We start from the raw sequence: 20,476 nt of genomic DNA on the forward strand, positions 1-20,476 counted from the left end.
TCATGTTTTTGCAGCCATTGTGGAAAAAAAACCTTTCATCCTGAAAACAAGTTATTAAAAAAGAAAAGGGAAAAATCTAAAGCTGGAGTACAAAACCAGTTAGTCACATGCCAGAAACAGAGCAAGGGAGCTGTGAGTGTGAAGGATTCCATCTGGTTTTGCAAATGTCTGTGTGACATGGGAACTCCAGTAAAACCAGTGAGGCTCAGGGAGCTGGGGGGGAAAAACTGGGTTTGAGAGCTACATCTAGGCAGAGCCACTTGCTGCCAAGCCCATCATTTGTGTGAGCAGTGGATCATGTGTGGTCCCAGCAGGAAGCTGGGGACACACCACAGATCAAGGCTGTACCTCACTAACATTGGTAGTGGCTCCCAGCTTGGCTTTTGGGGCACAAAATGAGGATTATTGCTCAGTGGGGTCTGTGGGAAGGCAGCTACAGCAAACTACAAGGCAGAGATCCTCTGCTTGCCCATGTGAAAGCCAAGGGCTGCATCATTCACCTACACCCAGCTAGGTGGGATGGATGGGACAGGCACAGAGGATGCAGAGTTCCAGTGGCACTGAGTGTGCCTGGGACAGGTCTGCATCCCAAATCTCTGTGTGTGGGGAGCTGAAGGAGGGCCAGTGCCTCTTTCCTTGGGGCTCTTCTGCTGTAAGTGGTAATTTGTGGAGTGGCTGGCAAGGCACAGAGCCTCTGTGCACATCAATCCTGCCTCAGCCTCCACTGGGGACTGAGCTCAAGGCATTCAAGGAATAGTCATTGCATGCAAGCAAGAGCTGCACCTGCTGTTCTGACCCATTTCCCACTTCTTGGACATCAAAAAATCCTGACTGTCTGACAGTCTGATGCTGGTTTTTATTTTCTGTTCTGGAGTACAGTGACAAACACACACTCCAGGCAAAGCAGTGGCTGCAGACCTTGCCCTGAGGAACCTTCTGTGACCTCTAGCTACAAGTCTTGGGGCTGGGAATGTTTCTCACAGACCATTTTCCAGTGCCAAAGGACAGTCCTTGGGCCAGCCTGAGCTGCTTTGCTTCTCTGGGAGCAGAGCCCCCTGCCCCAAATGGACAGACCCAGCTTGGTCAGGGACCATTCTTCTGCAGGCTGAGCAACTGGTGAGTGAGTGAAATATTAGTAAATTAGTAAAAATTACTAATATTAGTGCACAGTCTAGCAGCTCTTGCCATGGAGCACAGCAGCTGGGTTAGAAGAATGGCTTCTCCTTCCCACAGCTGGCAAATGTTTTACCCTTTCCTTTGCTTCATGTTGGCAGCTAGCTGAAGCAAGCCAGACATGGTGCTGCTCACTGTGTTTATTCCACTGGGCACCAAGTCATATTCAGGATAATCTTTGTTGGTTGTGTTGGAGCTAAAATCCCAGGAACAGCCTCATAACTGGAGCCAGCTGTAAATGAGCACTGGCACCCAGAGTGTGTGCCTGCTGCAGTGTCACAGGGGGAAGGAGCTGTGTCCTGAGCAGCTGTGACTGTCACGGGGCTGGGATTCACCAGGGCTGTGCTGGGATTCACCAGGGCTGTGCTGAGATCACCAGGGCTGTGCTGGGATTCACCAGGGCTATTCTGGGATTGACCAGGGCTATGCTGGGATTCACCAGGACTAGGCTGGGATTCACCAGGGCTGTGCTGGGATTCACCAGGGCTGTGCTGGGATTCACCAGGGCTATGCTGGGATTCACCAGGACTGTGCTGGGATTCACCAGGGCTATGCTGGGATTCACCAGGACTGTGCTGGGATTCACCAGGGCTGTGCTGGGATTCACCAGGGCTGTGCTGGGATTCACCAGGACTGTGCTGGGATTCACCAGGGCTATGCTGGGATTCACCAGGACTGTGCTGGGATTCACCAGGGCTGTGCTGGGATTCACCAGGGCTGTGCTGGGATTCACCAGGACTGTGCTGGGATTCACCAGGGCTGTGCGAGATCACCAGGGCTATGCTGGGATTCACCAGGGCTATGCTGGGATTCACCAGGACTGTGCTGGGATTCACCAGGACTGTGCTGGGATTCACCAGGGCTGTGCTGAGATCACCAGGACTGTGCTGGGATTCACCAGGGCCGTGCTGGGATCCACCAGGACTATGCTGGGATTCACCAGGGCTATGCTGGGATTCACCAGGGCTGTGCTGGGATTCACCAGGGCTGTGCTGGGATTCACCAGGGCTGTGCTGGGATTCACCAGGACTGTGCTGGGATTCACCAGGGCTATGCTGGGATTCACCAGGGCTGTGCTGAGATCACCAGGACTGTGCTGGGATTCACCAGGGCCATGCTGGGATCCACCAGGACTATGCTGGGATTCACCAGGGCTGTGCTGGGATTCACCAGGGCTGTGCTGGGATTCACCAGGACTATGCTGGGATTCACCAGGACTGTGCTGGGATTCACCAGGGCTATGCTGGGATCCACCAGGGCCATGCTGAGATCACCAGGGCTATGCTGGGATTCACCAGGACTGTGCTGGGATTCACCAGGGCTGTGCTGGGATTCACCAGGGCCATGCTGAGATCACCAGGGCTATGTGGGATCCACCAGGGCTGTGCTGGGATTCATCAGGACTGTGCTGGGATCCACCACGGCTATGCTGGGATTGGCCAGGACTATGCTGGGATTCACCAGGACTGTGCTGGGATTCACCAGGGCTATGCTGGGATCCACCAGGGCCATGCTGAGATCACCAGGGCTATGCTGGGATTCACCAGGACTGTGCTGGGATTCACCAGGGCTGTGCTGGGATTCACCAGGGCCATGCTGAGATCACCAGGGCTATGTGGGATCCACCAGGGCTGTGCTGGGATTCATCAGGACTGTGCTGGGATCCACCACGGCTATGCTGGGATTGGCCAGGACTATGCTGGGATTCACCAGGGCTGTGCTGGGATTCACCAGGACTATGCTGGGATTGACCAGGGCCATGCTGGGATCCACCAGGACTATGCTGGGATTCACCAGGGCTGTGCTGAGATCACCAGGGCTGTGCTGGGATTCACCAGGGCTATGCTGGGATCCACCAGGGCTATGCTGGGATTCACTTCCTGGTGATGATCAGCCCAGGCCATGGGGCACAGGGGTGTGTGGCCACTCAGAGGGCACTTTGGCACACTGCATTGCTGGCCAGCAGCCCCAAAACACACAGTTTGGAGCAGAGCTGCCTGCAGAAGGCAGCCTGGTGGTGCAGCACAAAGCCTCCTGTGAGCCCATGAGAGTCACAATCCAGTTGTTTCCCCACTGAGAAGATGAATCTTTTCATTAATGGTATGAAATTAAAGCTAATGGACAAGAAAACTGGGTTGGAGTTAATGACTCAACATCCTCACGACAACAATTATATCTATCAACAAAAGCAGCTTTTGGAAAAATAAATAAATCAAGCTCTCAGAGTGGTACCAAACAGACTTTTCACTTGCATAGAGTGCAGAGATGAAATCTGTTTCCAAAGGGAAGAATTCCCATGTATTAGCATCAACCCACTCTTTGCTGAGTAATCTGTTTCTATAAGAAAAAATTTTAAAAAAAGCAATTCAAGGAGAATGCATTGTTTCTCTTTATAAATAGTCCCTATAATCCTAATTTCACATTTAGGCCTATATGCTGCCTACTCTTGCTGATCTAAGTCACCCTTTCTTCATGGCACTGTCTTCCTACTATTTTTGTTTGTACCCTGAGTGGGGTAGTGAGGAGGAGGAATTAGAACCAAATTCACTTCATATTGCACTCACCTCAGGAAAAAAACACCATGTGCCTTTCACAGGTGCTCTGTGGCTGTGGTTGGACTGATCATGTTATTCCTGCACAGAGCCCAAAGACAAACCTGAAACAGGTAGCTGGCAGTTCATAAATAGCTTGAAATGGCAAATTCAGTCTTAGGAGAACAAAGCTAGTTTTTATGAATGATAGGAAGAACATGGAAGCATCATTGCATGCAAGTGTTTGCTCACCAGAAGAGCAAAGCATCAGAATTTCTTCCTGAAGTGTTCTCACACTCAGAGTAAACCTCTTTTTTTTTTTTTTTAATATTTTTAATTTCAGTGGAAAATGTGAATGGCTGAACTAGTCTGACTGAGTTTTAAAGGAATACTTTATCCTAGAAATGGGCTGCTTCTTTCTCCTGTGCTCTTTCTTCTTAGAGGGAATAATTGTTGATGAGTGGAACTTGTAACAAAAATACAATATAAAGTAATTTTAATCTAATGATTTCACTATTGGATGCTCTGTAAATTATTTACATTTTTATTCTTTGTACTGTGCTGTTTCCATTCCTAATCAAAAGAAATTATATAAAGTGGCTTGAATAGATACAGTGTTTTCCTGAAAGTAATGCCATTTGAATGCCTTAGAGAGTCAGAAAAATCCATACACAGTTCCACATCACAGCCACAAAATCCACTGTGAATTTGTTTGTAAATAAAAAATAAAAAAAAAAAGTAAATTTCTTTGCGTGCTTGGCTTGCATAAACACTGCAAAGATGTGCACTGGAAAACATGAAAGCTGGAATTTAAGGCATCAGTGGCATCACCTGGTCCATGTCACCTGCTGGGAGCAAGCTGTGTGCCCCAGCAGCTCCCAGTGCCCCCAGCACTGATCCCTTCTGCTGTGGGACTCTTGTGGGGTCACAACAATCCCCCAAATGCCCAACCTGCAGTTCCCTCAAGGGCTTGGAATCACCTCCTGTCCTGGGCAGGAGTGGCCAAGAGCTGCTTCTCTGCTTTGCTCTCACCTTTTCCTTATTTGAGAGTGGTTATCTTCTCACATCAGTCTTCTCTAAATTTAAACAAACCCCAATTCCTTTCCTGGTAGGTCATGTTTTCTAGATCTGATAACTTTCTTCCTCTGGATCCTCTCCAGAGCTTTGGCTCTCCAGCTGTGGATTTGCACTGCTGAACAAAGCAGGAGGAAAATCCCATGGGGCTGCAACTTTTGAGCCTTCAGAGAAAATCTGCCATCTGCAAATTTAGCCTGAGTTGGTTTGCACTCATCTGCTGGTTGCCATCTTAATGTTTATAAAAAGCTGGTTGGATTCCTTGTTCCATTGTTTTTACATAACTGAGGCTAAGATGAGGTTGTTTATGAACTAAAAATATAATGTGCTCTTAAAAGTGTAATTTACCCCTTCAGCACTCAGAATCTCTGCCTCAAGAATCAAGATTTTTTTTTTTTTTTTTTTTTTTTCTGAAAGAGATGTTTTAGGAATATTGATCTGGCTGTAAGAGTGATTTGCTGGCATTCTGCATGTATTCATAGAGAGAAGTTCAGTGTGGATAACAATGATGTTCATTCTCAGAAATACCTGCACTTGATCCCCTTTGAGCAGACACAGTTTAGGAGATTTGGGGGACATAATGGGCTTTTTCCTCAGACAGCTCTCAGAGTCAAGGGGTGTTTTCAGCCATTCTTGTGCTCCTGCTCCACGTCTGCAGAGCATTAATCCTTTTCCAGGGGTTGTTTGACAGCACAGGGAAGGCACCATTCAGCACCTGTACACTGAAATTCAAGGAAGTGAATTTATCAAACACAGAAAACAGGTTAAATTTTGGAAGGCACTGTAAAATTAGACCCAGCTCAGTGACTTTGGAAAGACAGTGTTTCCATGTTAGTTCATTGTGCAAATACTGAGGGTTATGAGAGGTACCAAGGCTGTGGATCTGCCCTTGTCATTTGCTCCTGTGAGGAGCCCTGGGTCTCAGTTGTTGGTCTGTGAGCAGCAGCTTTCTGGGCAAGCCCAGGTTTGCATTGCTCATAAAGTGAAAGGCATGTTTTGTGTAGGCAAAGAAACAAAAAAAAACCATTTCCTTGATAAGAAGTCTCAGGCTATCGTTTGGTCTGAGTTAAACACTTAATGATTTGGTTTGATGGACTCTGACAACAGCTAGCCTTGTTCCTCTGAGATTTTAAAGCCATTTTTTGAGTGGCTGTAGTGAGTGAGCACGATGACACTAAGTCAGATCTTGTAGCTCACCGAGCTGCCTTGGCCATAAAACATGTTTAGAAAACCCTCTGCTGCCCCTGATGGTTTCTCTGTCCCTAAGTGTCACATTGATGGGGTGCACATACCTCCATCACACAGAGAAAAAGTGTCTTAATGACTGCATGAGGAAAACAGATATATTTAGAACTGACTTAACTGCACAGATAGAAAGCAACTGCAAGGCAGATGCATTTGGTTTGCAGCTAAAGGAGTTTTATGTGCAGGGGAAGCTGTCTTGAGATGTGTAAGGCTGGTGTTAAAAGGAAAACTCTGAGGAGAGACCACCTAAACTGCAGCAGTGTGCTTTAAGCAATCTTAGAATGCACAGAAAGGTGAGCCAAAATCTTTTGGGTTGGTTTGGGGTTTTTTTTCCTCTATTTTTTTGTGGGTTTGGGGCTTTTTTTTTTGTTTTTGGTTGGCTGATTGGTTGGTTTTCTAGGTAGTGTTGATGTGTTTTAATTTTGATAACAGAAAGTGTGAGCAGGGAGTTGGTTCTCTGAAAGTTAACCTGATAAAAAGCAAATACAGAACTCTTCAACTTGATCTGTCATGTGTACAAGCTCTGATTTTGGCCAGGGGAGGTGGGGCTTAGCTCTTCCTCTGCTGAAAGCTGGCATTGCAAGATTTGGAGTTTGCTGATATAAAGTAGTCTCACTTTTTCAATTTTTAAAATAATTTCAAATTGGGTTGTAAATCCACATTTTTTCACGTGAGTTTCACAGCTCATTAGAAACATGCAAAAAAAGCTCATCTGTTGACAGCTTGTATTATTTCTGATAGTCCTGCTGAACTCCAGCACAGCAGGTCTGAAATTTTTCATCACAGTTGAGTCCCTAGAATTCAAGCTAAGGAGGAGGTGGAATTGCCTTTTGATACGTGGAGCTGAGCTAGAAATTTTTTTCCTGAAGTAAGAGGGAGCCATTTAGCAGTTGCAATACAAGGTTTTTTTCCTCCTTGGCCCTCTGGCTCGATCTGCAGCATCAGCATTCACCAAAATGGAAATCATCTTTAATCTCAGAGGTTTTCTTCCAGCTGGCTGCTCCACACCCCTGTTGTACAGATGTTCTGCAAGGAGCACTTGGTTATCTTCCATTTTAGAGGCTGGAGCAGTAGCTGTGAGTGCCTCAAGATGATATCCAAGTAGGTAAAGAGGAGTGGAAGGGAGATAGCACCTTAGTGAAAACTCACCAGTAAACACAAAGCAAGATATAACATGACTATCAAGTACCATTAATTACTTTAGAGCCTCAGTGTGTTCCCTGTGCATTTTAATTATTATTTCAGCATAATGTAATAACAAGGGCTGGTTTCTGAGATGATAACAGGACTGGAGGCTATGAGTGTGGCAGGTTTGGTAAGCAGAGGGTGGTTGATGTGAGCAGGAGCTGCCCCTGGCTGTGCTGGCCTGGGCTCAGGAGGAGAAGGATTTCCTGCTGCAGTCACCTTTGGAAAACAGAGCCAGTGACATGTCCCACCCCGTGCTGCCTTCTGCTGAAATGCTCCAATAAATCCTCCAGCTGCCATTCTGCCCTGCACTGTTGCAATAAAACTGAGCCCTCCCTCTAATAATCCCCATCAACATTCAATTACCTCTATTTGCCAGAGATTCCCCCTACACAGAAGGTTTAAGTGGACATGATTGTTTTTGTCAGGAGTTTCCCAGCATCACTGTGCTCGTGCTTGGGCTAAACCCTGCACACAAGACTCAACTCTTCCAGGGGTTGAATCAACCCTTCAGCTCCTGAGGATTATGAAGGAGAGAGTTTCACTCTTTTACCAAGGTTTGCATCTCCCTTTGTGTGATGACAGCTTCAAAAGTTTTGTGCCATTTCCCAGGCAGTGCATTTGGCCAGAGTTCTCCACTCTTACACGTGTGTGGTTCCTGTGAATCCATCTGCTCCCTCATTATCAGTTATTAAAAGGCATTTGAGGCAGTGATTAGCCTGGCTGTTGGGGGGGGAGGCACTAACATTTTCCTAAGCTGGGCTGAAATGCCCAAACCAATGCAAAGGCAGGAAATGCTTCTGTAGAAACAGGAAAATGGGGTTCAGGGGAGCCCATCTCACAGGTGTGATCCCCCTGAGCTCCTGTTGGAGCCAGAGAAGGGGAAATACCCCGTGCAGGGATGCCAGACTGGTGATGCTGGTTTGTGCTCCCAGTTTCCCCAGCTGCAGCTCTGGTTTTGTGCAGGACACCGTGGGCTCTGGGGGACTGGACAGTCAGGTTTTGGTTATCTCTAGTGGTTGGTTGGCTGGGCAGCTCAGGGCTGATGGAAATATTTCCTCTTCCAGGCTCTTCTCCAGCCCTAAGGTGTTTAGTCAGAGGTGTCATGGCCTTCCACGTGCACCCTGCCCTTCTTTCTGCTGTTCTATCACTTTCCACTTGTTGTTTTATGGCATCCTGAGACCCCAGAGAGAGACATCTCAGCAGGAGGATGGAGGTCTGTGCAAAGGAAAGCCCCTCTCCTCTGCCCTAGCAGGATAAAAATCTCATAATTCAGGAGTTTTCAGTGTTCAGCCAGGAAATGTATTTTTAACTGTGTTTGCAGCTCATGCGTGCATGTTCGAACACTCCCATCCACTTAGATCAGTTAGAGTCACCAAACTTCTTCTTTTTTTTTTTCAAAATAAAACTGCATTATGCCTGGACATGTTGAGCCAAATCTGTTCCTGGTGTTATTTCACTGACTTCCCAAAGAATTACACCAGAGGTGAACGTGGTCTGCTATAGCAGCTTTTTTGCCTGGAGCAAGACTTTACAGCAGAGTTGTATTTCTCTCAAAAATATAAAAGGAACACTGACAGATCTGCAGCTCTGCTGGTGTGAGCAGGTGCAGCTGTATTAAATTATTTCTTATTAAATTGATTCAGCAACTTGAAGCTTGTAATTTTTGTTCTGCTGTGGTTCTGTGACAGAGACCTTTTAAATCAGGCAAAGCATATATCTCCTCTTGTAATTCCTTGCTCTGGTATTATCATTTGAAGGATTTCTTTTTGTACTATTGTATTATTTATTTGGGTAAGATCTGAAAATTACAGCCTCTTCCAGTTAATTACATTGAGCTGTGGCATTGCTGGTATAATTCCATTTAATCCGCTGACATCCAGATGAATGTGAACAATAGTTTTTGCTTTTGTTTTTAGGTTCAAACGGTTTTAAGCTCTGGTGGCCACTGTGGCATGAATTGGTGTGCTTCCCTTTCACACTGGCTTGTTATTTTAAGGGTGCCAGTCTTCAGCCAGATGCAATGAGTTTTGCACCAATTTGACTACTTGTGAAAGATAATCTGATTGAGAAAATGTACTCGAGGTCCCCTCCTGGCAGCCTCAGTGCTGCACCTCTGCTCCTGTGGGGTAGAACGGTCACGAATTCTTCACTTCTCCTGGGTGCTGCCAACACTGCTTGGCATGGGCAGCAGACAGGAGTGTCTGCCCGGGGTTCCATGCCTTCTAACACCTTTTGGGCTTGCTTGTGTTGCAGGTTTATCCCCCTGAAGACTCCAGGCTTCGGCTTGGAGACGCCAGCCATCACCATTGAGCCCAGCAGCTGGAGCGGCAGCGAGAGTCCTGCCGAGGACATCGAGAGGATGAGTGACTCTGCAGACAAACCCATTGACAACGATGCAGAGGGGGTCTGGAGCCCTGACATTGAACAGAGCTTTCAGGAGGCTCTAGCTATCTATCCACCCTGTGGGAGGAGGAAAATCATCTTATCAGATGAAGGCAAAATGTATGGTAAGTGCTGCGCGTTTCGCCTTTGGAAAGAATTGTTCCAGCCTGAGAGCTGCAAAGCCTGGCTGGCTGCTACACCATGTTCCTGGTTCTGGTTTTGGTGCTTTTGGAGTAAATAGTGAAGAAATCTGTGAGGCTGAGAGAGCTCAGCTGAGCTGATGTGGTGTTCAGGACTGCCCAAGCCATTTCCTTCTCTGCTGGCACTAGGAAAGCAATACTGATACAGAATTGTGCTATTAGTTCCCTTTGACAAGTTCTGTGCTGGGGCTGAATGTGGATATTTAAATGCAACATATAAATGTGTCACTCCTCAGGCAATAAAAATATTAGGCATTTTTCTTTATTTTTCAATAAATAGTGAAGACAGGCAAATGGGACATGCAGTGTGCGGGGTGATTTGGCAGATTATGCAATACTGAAGAATGAAAAAAAAAAGATAAAATGAGGAAAAACTAAAGGAAAATAAATAGGCAAGTTAGAAGTGCTTTTGGAGTAAATATTGAAGAAATCTGTGAGGCTGAGAGAGCTCAGCTGAGCTGATGTGATGTTCAGGACTGCTCAAGCCATTTCCTTCTCCACTAGGAGAAGCGATACTGATACAGAATTGTGCTGTTAGATACCTTATATAGCTGCCTTTGGCAAGCTCTGTGCTGGGGAGAATGTGGATATTTAAATGCAGCATGTAAGTTTGTCACTCCTCAGGCATAAAAAGTAATTAGGCATTTTTCTTTATTTTTCACTAAGTAGTGAAAACAGGCAAATGGGACGTGCAGTGTACGTGGTGGTGTGGCAGATTATGCAAAAATGAAAAATGAAAAAAAGTAATAAAATAAAAAAAATAAAAAAGAAAAAGAAAGATGCAAGTTAGGGGCTCTTTTCCCTTTTCCACCCTTGGGTGCCCTGTGCCCCAAGGGTGGGTGGCTCAGCCCTGGGATGGGTGGCAGTGCCCCAGTGATTATCAACCAAAATAAGGGTGGCTGCATTTTTACTTTTTTAATCAGGATCCCTACAACCACAGTAGTCACCCCTGTAATCTGCTTTTTTGGTGTTTTGAAGCATTTTTTTTTTTGGTGCCATTGTATAAATTAAAGAAATTAACATATTTATCCATTCATTGCAACGATCTCTGATTTAGTTTAATGGTTCCTAATCCTGAATGTTGACTTTTGTTGAATTATATATGGATAAAACTATTTGTGCATATCTAATTGCTGATTAATACTTGTGGCTGGTAACACCATAAGCATAGGCACATCTCATATTTGTGCTAATCCTTAATCAAATACAGTTAATTTTCAATCAGAAAAAGGAGCTATGCGTGCTTGATGCTGAAAACTTCACTTAAAAGTGCTGCCCTGAGTAGAAAGAAATGTGTCAGGAAGTGCAGGGCAGAATTTACATCCTGACTTTGCAGTGGATGAACTCATGTTTTCATTCTTCAAACTGAGTGACTGCTTTGTAGTGCTGGAGGATTTATTGAAACCCTGCTAGGTTTCTGAGGACTTCCTAAGAGAGTCTGATGGCCCTAAGTGCATAATTGTTCTCCCAGGATTTTGAAATCAAAACAGTGTAAGTGTTTTACATTCTGTGTGGCATAATGAAAATAATTTAATGCCTTTTAGTGGCATACCAAGTTTATTTCACTTCCAAGAGGGACAAGCTTCCATAGTGTTGGGGGATTCAGTAATTCAAGAAATCACCTTTAGATATGGGCACCAGAACAGATCTGATCTTTATATAGCAAATATAATGATCACTGTGTGTGGATTAAGTTAAGCAATTGTAGTTTTTGATCTTTGGAGGGAGACTTTGAGAAGAGCAGAGATTTTGCTGGAGGAAATATTTGCAGTCTCTGCCTTTGATTTGGTGAGAGCTTTGCAACACTCATGTAAGCAAGCAGCCAGAGTTTCCTCACTGCCCTTTGAGGTGGTCTGAAAAGCATCCCCAGACTGGCATTGCTCAGAGGCTGTGTTCAGCTGGCTCCAGGGGACAGAGGATTGCCAAGGAGCACTGGGGGTACTGGGAGCACTGGGATCTGTGGTGAGGGGCACTGGGAGCACTGGGATCTGGGAGGGTGTTTCCCTCTCCCCTTGCCTTCCCAAAAATGTAATTTAAGACACATCAAGAGGATGAGGAGAACAAAAGAGTTTTGATCCTGTCCCCACAGCAAAGGGCTGCAGGGGCCCTGGCTGGGGAGAGGAAAGGGGATGTTCTAAGATTTTTATTCCTGCCTTGGGGCATCCTCAGGCTGCAGAGACAAAACTGTGACCTGTGCAGGAGCAGGAGCATTTCAGGCTTGAAGAAACCCTCAGGAAATGAAAGGAAAGCTTAATGAAACTCTTGTTCTTAAATTTATAGGAACGCTTGGGTAAGAAGCAAAGACACTTGTTTTGGTTTGGATGGGCAAACTCCAGAAACTGGTTTTGAAATTCTGGAGAGAACAGGAGAACAAAGAAAAACCAAGGGGCATGTGACAAGTTTCCTGCAGGGAACCTCTGTCCATCACTCCTTTTCCCTTTCCTTTGTCAGTGAGGTTGTGAAGGTTTTGCTGCTAGGACAGCATTGACTAAATAAATAAAAGAAGTGACATAAATAAATAAATAAAATAAGTAACATAAATAAATAAATAAAATAAGTAACAGAAATAAATAAAATAAAAAAAAATAAATAAAAATTAGAACAAAGGTGAGGTGGGTGTAAATGTGGAGGGTAGAGGAACACATCAATGAAGTGATGCTCAGGGTAGGTCACAGAGGAAACACTGAGTTCTTAGCTCCATTTTCATGGCATTGGTAAGGCATTTTTCCTCTGCACTGTTCCAAAAGAAGGATTGATCAAACACAAATATCCTCCTCTGGTACAAGCAGGGCAGCCTGTACTTTTCCTTCTGCCTCAGAGATCCATGAATTCCCATGAATTTCCCTGTTTGTGCTGTGGCAGTAAAAGCCAGCCCCTGGGAGGGAATTGGCTGTGCTGTGCTCCCACTGCTGGCTTTCACTGCTGACACTTCAGTGACTTGTGGCAATCCCTGTGAACTCACCCACTGGCAAGAGATCTGCCTGTGCTTGCCTTTGCTCCTGGGAGAGTGTTTTGGAAAAGATTACAAGAATGAAAGCTGCTGTGAAATGCAGCCCTGCTTTTATCCCCTTGTAACACTGGAGTTACCACTGGATTGGATTTGGCTCTGTCTGCACATTTTCATCTTTATTTTTTATTTTTTTTTAAATTTATCTGCAGCAAGATGTGGCTTTAGTGCAGCTCTAGGGGCAATGCCAAAGTGCCATAGGTGCTAGCAAGTGGAATATGCCTGCATTTTGTTACCAGCACTGCAAAATTGGCCTCAAAGTAGCAAAAGTGGCTTTTGCCTTTAAGACAAGAAAATAACTTGATATTAATTTTTTGAGACCTGCAAACAGCTCTTCAGTTGTGAGTTTGCATTGGAGGTATTCATCTCTGCAACAGAAGTGCTTAGGAGTATGCAGTGATTATCAAAAGGAAGTTTTTTAGCATGTTTAGTAGTTTTACAGAGAAGAATGAGTGCTAATTAATGTGAGAAATTGCACAGCAGCCTTTCAGAGCTGTGGATGTTTATTAGGTTATACATAAAATCTCTTGGCATGCTCTGCTAAGGGAAAAGGATACTTTCATAAAAATTTCTGCTCAGATAATGGAATTTTTGTATGATGAGTAATAATAGTCTTCATTTCCAAAGCACCTTCTGTAAATTGGGTATTAAAATTGAACTTTGAACTGGAACATTGACAAAAGAAATCCTATTCTGTGGGCTTGCCTGATTCTGACTGCCATTATTTGGTGTTTTTCTGGGTTTCTATTAGGAAAACTGTGAGGTAAATAGCTTTATGAAGGGTACAGTAACATGTTACAAATTATTTTTACTATTGCTTTTAATTTTAAAAGTTCCATGCAAGTTGCTGCCTCCATAAAGACATTGTTACCTTATAAAGTTTCCACAGTGTTAAATATATTTGAATGTGAATAAGGTACTTGGAGTGATGAAATACCAGATGTGAAGTATCAGGTTTCATGTTTATTCATCTGTTCCTGCAATCATTGTACAAAGACACTCTCTTGTGTTTGGGTTGTTTTGGTTTTTTTTTTTTTTTTTTCCCTTTTTTGTTCTCTCAGCATCGTGCACCAAATGAATTCAGTGGAGATGGGACTCTGAAAGGCACAATTTGGGTTTTTTAGGATGTAGATGAGTGTGTCCAGAGGCTGTGTGTGTCCATGCTGAGCCCTGGGAAGGCCAGAGGGAAGGTGTCTGCAGAGGAGGTACTGCTGGAACTGCCTGGGAGCCCTTCTGCAACGTGCTGATGCTCTTGCAACATCAGCAGGAGGGCAGGATCTGGTTTTGTGAGCCCAGCCCCTGCTCAGGAGTGGCTGTTGGGCTCCCTCGAGGATTTCTGAAATGTGGGGGAACAGGGTTAGATCTTTCTCCCTGGGCTTTGAGATAAAGAATTTTTTTTTTCTTTTCTTTTTTTTTTTTTTTTATCCCTTTCTGCCATAACCTGCTATCCTAAAGAGAAAATCCAGGTGGGATAGTGAGAGCTGTGTGTGACAAGGGTGTCAACTCCTTCTTGGTGGCAAACACCACAGCTGAAGGTGTCAGTAATGCTGTGGAGGGTACACAGCACAGCCATGGGTCCAGCCTTCCACTGGCTGTGCTGGGCTGGGAGGGTGATTCATTCCAAACAAAATGTGTGCTAGAAAGTATTGCTGAAAAATTAGAAAAAGAGGGACATCCTTTGAAAGGGATTTTTAGCACTTGGGCTTTGTCCTCTCTCTACTAAACATGCTCTCTTCAGCCACCCATATAGAGGGGACAGGCAGAAAGTTGTGTATAGCCCTTGGTGGGAAATGTAAATCCCTTTGATGGGAAATGTACATATCTTTGATGGGAAATGTATATTCCTTTGATGGGAAAAGCAAGAGAGTGGCTGCTGCCCCAAAGTGTTCAGCAGCCTGGAGGAGGTGCTGGCAGCATCAGTTCCTGCCTGGAACAAAGTGGAAGCTACCAGGGCAGGTTCAGACCAGGAATTTGTCCACTTCAGAGTCATTTAGTGGTTAATCCTATTTAAACAGAGTGAGACTGTGTCTCTCCTTTATGCCATTGTTCCTTGGGTAACACTCTTGTTTAGAACTGACACACATTAACTTGAGACCACTGGAGTGATGCAACCTCAGTGGAACATCCAGGATACACTTAGGTGGTTGTCTGGGGTCATTTGTGTTGGCTGGTTTTTCTCCCAGCACTGGTTTCTCAAGCTGAACTCGTGATTGCAGAAGGCAGAGCTCTGCAGCTCTCAGAAATAGCTGTCGTGCTAGCAGGTAGTTAGCACAGCCTGGGTCAGGCTGATGGAGTGTGCTAGGTGGTTGCACACTACTGAGAGATCAAGATAATTGAAAACCCTGCATGTAGATAGCATGAAGGAAAATTGGCTTGTTTGTTTGCTCTCATTCCTGGCAGAACTGGGATGGCCCCCAGGGCAAGCACCTTCTCTTTCATGCAACCTGGGGACAGCTTGGGCAAGGCCAGCTCTTGGGGGCTGTGATGGGCTGTGAGGCTTGAATTCCCCTTCATGGGGCCAGTGTGAGACTGTGGTAGAGGTGTGTGCCCTTCCAGCTGCCCTGGGTTGTGTCACACACACTCTGTGTGGCAGCAGAGCAGTGCCCCACATCCCCAGTAAAGCCTGATGGGGCACGGGGAGGAGAGTTGTGTCCATGTGGACACTTGTTCTGGGCACCTTTATGGAAGCAGAAGAGGCAAGAAAACATAGGAATTGTTGTTTTGTGAAGAGAGAGACTTGGGCAGTGCAGGGAGCATCTTACAGGGCCAGCATCATATAAAAATATTGATCAGAAATTACCCCCTTAGCTCCAGCACCATCAGCAAGGTTTGTGCCAGCACCTAAGAGTGCTGTGTTTGGGAAGTCCTAGATGGCTGTTCAAGATGGACTGGGGGCCAGTGAGATGAGTGGTGAAAACCAGACATCTGAGCCATGCTGGAAGGGAAACTTCATCCCAGTGTTCCCACTGTTCCCTTGGTGGGATATCAAATAACACTGTGGGGGACAGGGAGCAGTGGGACACAAAGACATGTCACAGCATCTTTGGTTTTCTGGGGACATGCAGTCTCCTGAGAAGTAGGTTTGTGTCCCACCCCACACCTCACAGGGGTGATCCTGGGCTAGCTTGGAGAATAAATGCTGTGGTGGTTGTGACATGAGTCTTACACAATTCCCTGGGGGCCTGCTATTCAAAATTAATATGTATCTTATCTGAGTCTTATGGGGATTTCCTAACAGATGCATGAAGGATTTTTTTTCCTAGGGTTTGGTTTTTTTGGTGTTTTTCTTTTTTTTTTTTTTTGGTGGTGCCCTTGAGAAGTTTCATTAATACCATTGTAAGAATATTTTCCTAGCCTACAAACAATTTAATGTGGGGCATTTGGTCTGGAACATCAGACAGAAACACTTCAGGCTCTGGGCTTCCAGATGATTCAAGTCTGGAATTCGAGTTTAAGAAATTAGACACTAATGGATTAACAGTTTACAGACTTCCAGTAGAAGGAATGGTTTAGTCAGTAGAAAAAGGCTCCTCTGCAATTTTTCTGGTTTTGTTCTAGGCATACAAAGTGTTCACACTGTTTGACTTAGGAACATGTTTTTGTAAGCAAAAAATAATACAAATTTGGGGTATGAATGTGCTCATTCCATTTCATGAGTGCTCTTTTAAGCACACAGAAGTGGCATGGCTTGTTAAAGCTGATGTAAAAGGGACAGCACACATCCCAGATGGGAATTGGAGCCCTGGGAAGGCACTGCACACAGTGGGAGCTGCTGGGATGCCAGTCCAACAGTGATCTGAGTGGAAGCAGGTGAGGTAGAGTATGCCAAGTTTGCATATAACAAAGAAAATGCTTTTTCAGTTTGCCTAATCATTGCAGCAGAGCAAAAACATCTGAAGTTTATTTGCCTGAAGCTGCTTCACTTTTCCTTACTTCTACCTTTAACATCCACTGGTGTTTGGTTAGCATGGAAAAGGATTAATTAAATACAAATCACAGTTCAAATTGCATTTTTTTTTTTTTTTTGTTGTGCTAGCAATGCAATTGAGGAGGGAACATGGATGAGAAATGCACCAGTTTTACCCCTAAACTAGCAGGTAACACTGCTGCCTTAGACACTGAAAAAAGGAAAATGTTCACCCAGCTGGGTCCCAGTTTCAGGGGCTTGGGGACAGCAGGCTGGCTATAGTTGACAACTAATAATTTTCCACAGTTAAAGTGGTCTTTGGTTCATTTTAGCAGGTGCCTTCATGTGGCCTGGCAACTTCAGCTTTTAATTCTTTGAACAGGAATTGCATTTTCATTTGTTTAGCTCTTCCTTCTGGCAATGAATGGTGAAAGAAGGATTTACTGACAGCTGTGTATAAATATATACACACACATATATGTGCAAATAGGTGTGTGTGTGTGGATAAATTAAAATGCATTTAGGAGTCCTAAGCCTTTACAAACCATTCCTTGGTTTATACACAAGGAATTGGCCACTTCTTGGCTGGGACCTTCCTTGGCTTTGGCAACTGGACTCTGCAAAAGGAGGACTAGGGTGATTCATATTTGTAGCAGTTATTAGGCAGGCATGTGGGCATATATTTAGCTAGGTGAGCTGTGCAGCAGGCATTGTGTGCTACGTGTTTGGGGTATTTTTAGCTGCAGGAGGCCCAATCAGCAGCGTGCAGGGGAGAGCTGCTGTAAGGGAGAGAGGATTTTCCACCCTGCCAGGCAGCCAGCAAAGGCCACTGGAGCTGCATGGCAGTGCCACTGACAGGTGGGACAGCTCAGAAAGCTGGCCTGGCCACCCCCTTTGGCTCCTGATGTCCCCCAGCCCCGTTTGGCAGCAGGTTCTGACCCCTGTGAGGGATATCCTGGAGCCTGAGCTCAGCAAGGTGCTGAATGGGAGGGGAGATGCATCAGGGCTGGAAATACTGGCAAAAAAAATTGAAATGAGGTAAAAGAGCCCTTCAAAAGCCACTCCTGTTAAAATCACGAGTCAGGAAGTTTTACAAGCCTTGCCCAATGAAGAGGAGCAGCCTAGAGGGACTCAGTGACTTGTCTGATGTCATCTGGGGTTTTGTAGCACAGCTGGGAATTGAGCCTCTTCCCCCCAGTGCCATCTAAGCTCTAGTGCTGAAGGGGGTCCTTTCACAGCTTATCCAGTGACCCTTGGGGAGTTTAGGGAAACTGAGCGGGTAAATCCATGTTCCTGCACCTCATCCTGTGCAGGCTGCATCTTCTGAGAGAACAATAATGTGACCACAGGATGCTTTGCTGCTCTAACAAGGCAGTTGACTGAATGCCATTTTATTATTATTATTATTAGACATTTGCTTCATGTAGTAGTTCCTTGAAACCAAGCAAGGAAAGGTCCTCAAGGTGCTGTGTGTAAATAATGGAGAGGCAAAAGGAGTCTGAGGTTTGTCTGGAGGAGTGGGTGGGAAACTGAGGCAGTATTTAGCCTCATATGGATGCTCCATGAGATGATGTGGTCCTTCTACAGAATGAGAAAGAGCCTGCTGGAAATAGGATAATTTAATTTATTCATAACAGCATTATTCAAGGAATAAAAAAATATGTAGCTTTATCCAAAGAAGTAATCTAAGAGGTTTTTACTCTGTGCCAAACTAAAATTCTGCTATTTAATTACCGATTTAGAAAATATCTTGGGCTCAATTTCCTCCTCAGTTACACTGTTATAAATCTAATGGAATTGTTAGAGATTTATGGCAGTATAACTGAAGGCAGAATTGGGTCCCTTATGTTTAAAACTTAGTTTGCCACAGAAGTAATAATTCCTGTTTTCTAGGCAAGAGTTTAAGAATTTTGCAGACCTCTGTTTCTGTAAAAGAAATATGAACTACAGTAGTGTGGGTGAGTGATTAATGCTGGAGGGGATGTCTAGGGGCAATTGGAATTGGCTGGTGTGGAAAATCCATGTGCAATTCAGATTTAGGATCTGTTTGCAGATGCCTCATAATTCAAAATGTCAAAAAAAAACCAAACCCCAAACCTTAGGCCTTCAGGTAGTAAATTAATATACTGTGTGTTCAGTGTGCATCAGGCTTTGCTGAAGTGATACCCTCAGATGAGGTGTGGACTCATCCCATTCCCCTTAGTAAGGACTTAACTTTGAAATTGATTGTGACTCCTCACATCCTGACAGCATCTAAATCATGTTTAAAAAAAAAAAGAAATATCCCAGTTTTTGTTTTTGTTTAAATCATGTGTGTAATGACTTCAAAAGGAAAAACACTGCCTTATTTATTCAGACCTAAAGAAATCTTGTGTTAGTGCAGATCTGTTTTATCCACTGGCTTGTACCTCTAAAGGAAGGGTCTTTCCAATGGGCTCTTTATTGTTTTTCTCAGCTTCCACCTGGGAAAGGGGCTCAGCTTTGGAGGTTTTCAGATTTTTCCCATGTTCTGTTTCCAGGCTGAGCAGCTCTGGAGAGTCCTGGCCCTTCCTGGGGCTGCAGGGGATGCTGTGAGCACGGGCAGTTTCCCCAGGAGCACACTCTGTGAGCTGGAAACGTGCTGCTCTGGGATTCACATCACTTCTGACAAGTTTATGCTTTTTCTGGAGTGCTGCAAGGCTGCAGTGCATTGTAGACATGGAAGGGAGTTATAGTACAAAACTAAATTATGATCCCTTGAAAATGATGTAATTCAGTATCTGTTCAGAATAGCCAATTTTAATTTAAATTCAGTATTTAGGTCCAAGGTACATTTTTAGGAGCTTTATTTAGGAATGAATTGAAGAGTTCATTATTCTAACTTTGCCCCCAGTTTCTCTCCTTCCTCAGTGGTGCAGGGGGATGAGGCACAAGGGTTATGATCAGTTCATCACACTCCTTTGCTTCTGCTCCTTCCTCTTCCCCTGCTCCAGTGGGGGTCCCTCCCATGGGACACAATCCTCCATGAACTTCTCCAAAGGGATCTCTTCCCCGGGGAGCAGTTATTCCTGAACTTATCCCTTCCACTGGGTTCAGTCCTTCAGGAACATGGGGTTCACAAGTGCTGCCCACAAACCTGCCCCAGCCTGGGCTTCTCCTGGGGTCACAGCCTCCTTCAGGCACCCACCTGCTCCATATCCATCCTCATGGTGGATCTCAGCATCCCTGAGCCCTCCCTGTGCCCAGGGACAATCTCAGCATCCCTGAGCCCTCCCTGTGCCCAGGAACAATCTCAGCATCCCTGAGTCCTCCCTGTGCCCAGGGACAATCTCAGCATCCCTGAGCCCTCCCTGTGCCCAGGAACAATCTCAGCATCCCTGAGCCCTCCCTGTGCCCAGGAACAATCTCAGCATCCCTGAGCCCTCCCTGTGCCCAGGGACAATCTCAGCATCCCTGAGCCCTCTCTTGATTCATCATACCTGTCACTTTTAAATATTGTGTTTAGTTTGTTTTTTAAAACGCTGGTAAGTCACGAACAACCTAAAAATTAGTTGAAATCTAAAGGAATAAAGCCCCCCATTGCCAGTGAGGTATTCTGCAGCCTAAGCAGAGGCTCAGGTATTCCAGATATGATAGATGTGCAGATTGCATAAGGCATCATGCATTGCTGGCTCTGAGATACAGAGTCCTGTCTGCCCTTAAACCCTTTGTTCTCCTGGCTGAATGCAGTTAATTAGCAACTGTCTCCATAGCAACTGCCTCATAGTACAAAAACATTGTCTCGTTTTTG

The 20,476-nt window shown here is 45.1% G+C and overlaps 1 protein-coding gene across 2 annotated transcripts in view; it reads left to right on the plus strand.

Moving 5' to 3' along the window:
- The window catches only part of TEAD1 (TEA domain transcription factor 1), a 109,167-nt gene that overhangs the window by 7,087 nt on the left and 81,604 nt on the right, over nucleotides 1-20,476 (plus strand). For both annotated transcript variants that reach the window (XM_056493903.1, XM_056493904.1), the window contains exon 2: nucleotides 9,465-9,718. In XM_056493903.1, coding sequence (XP_056349878.1) covers nucleotides 9,571-9,718 — 148 coding nt within the window. In that variant the 5' untranslated portion in view covers nucleotides 9,465-9,570. The remainder of the gene's footprint in view (nucleotides 1-9,464; nucleotides 9,719-20,476) is intronic.

Source organism: Oenanthe melanoleuca, chromosome 5 (assembly GCF_029582105.1).
Source record: "Oenanthe melanoleuca isolate GR-GAL-2019-014 chromosome 5, OMel1.0, whole genome shotgun sequence".
Classification (NCBI taxonomy): domain Eukaryota; kingdom Metazoa; phylum Chordata; class Aves; order Passeriformes; family Muscicapidae; genus Oenanthe; species Oenanthe melanoleuca.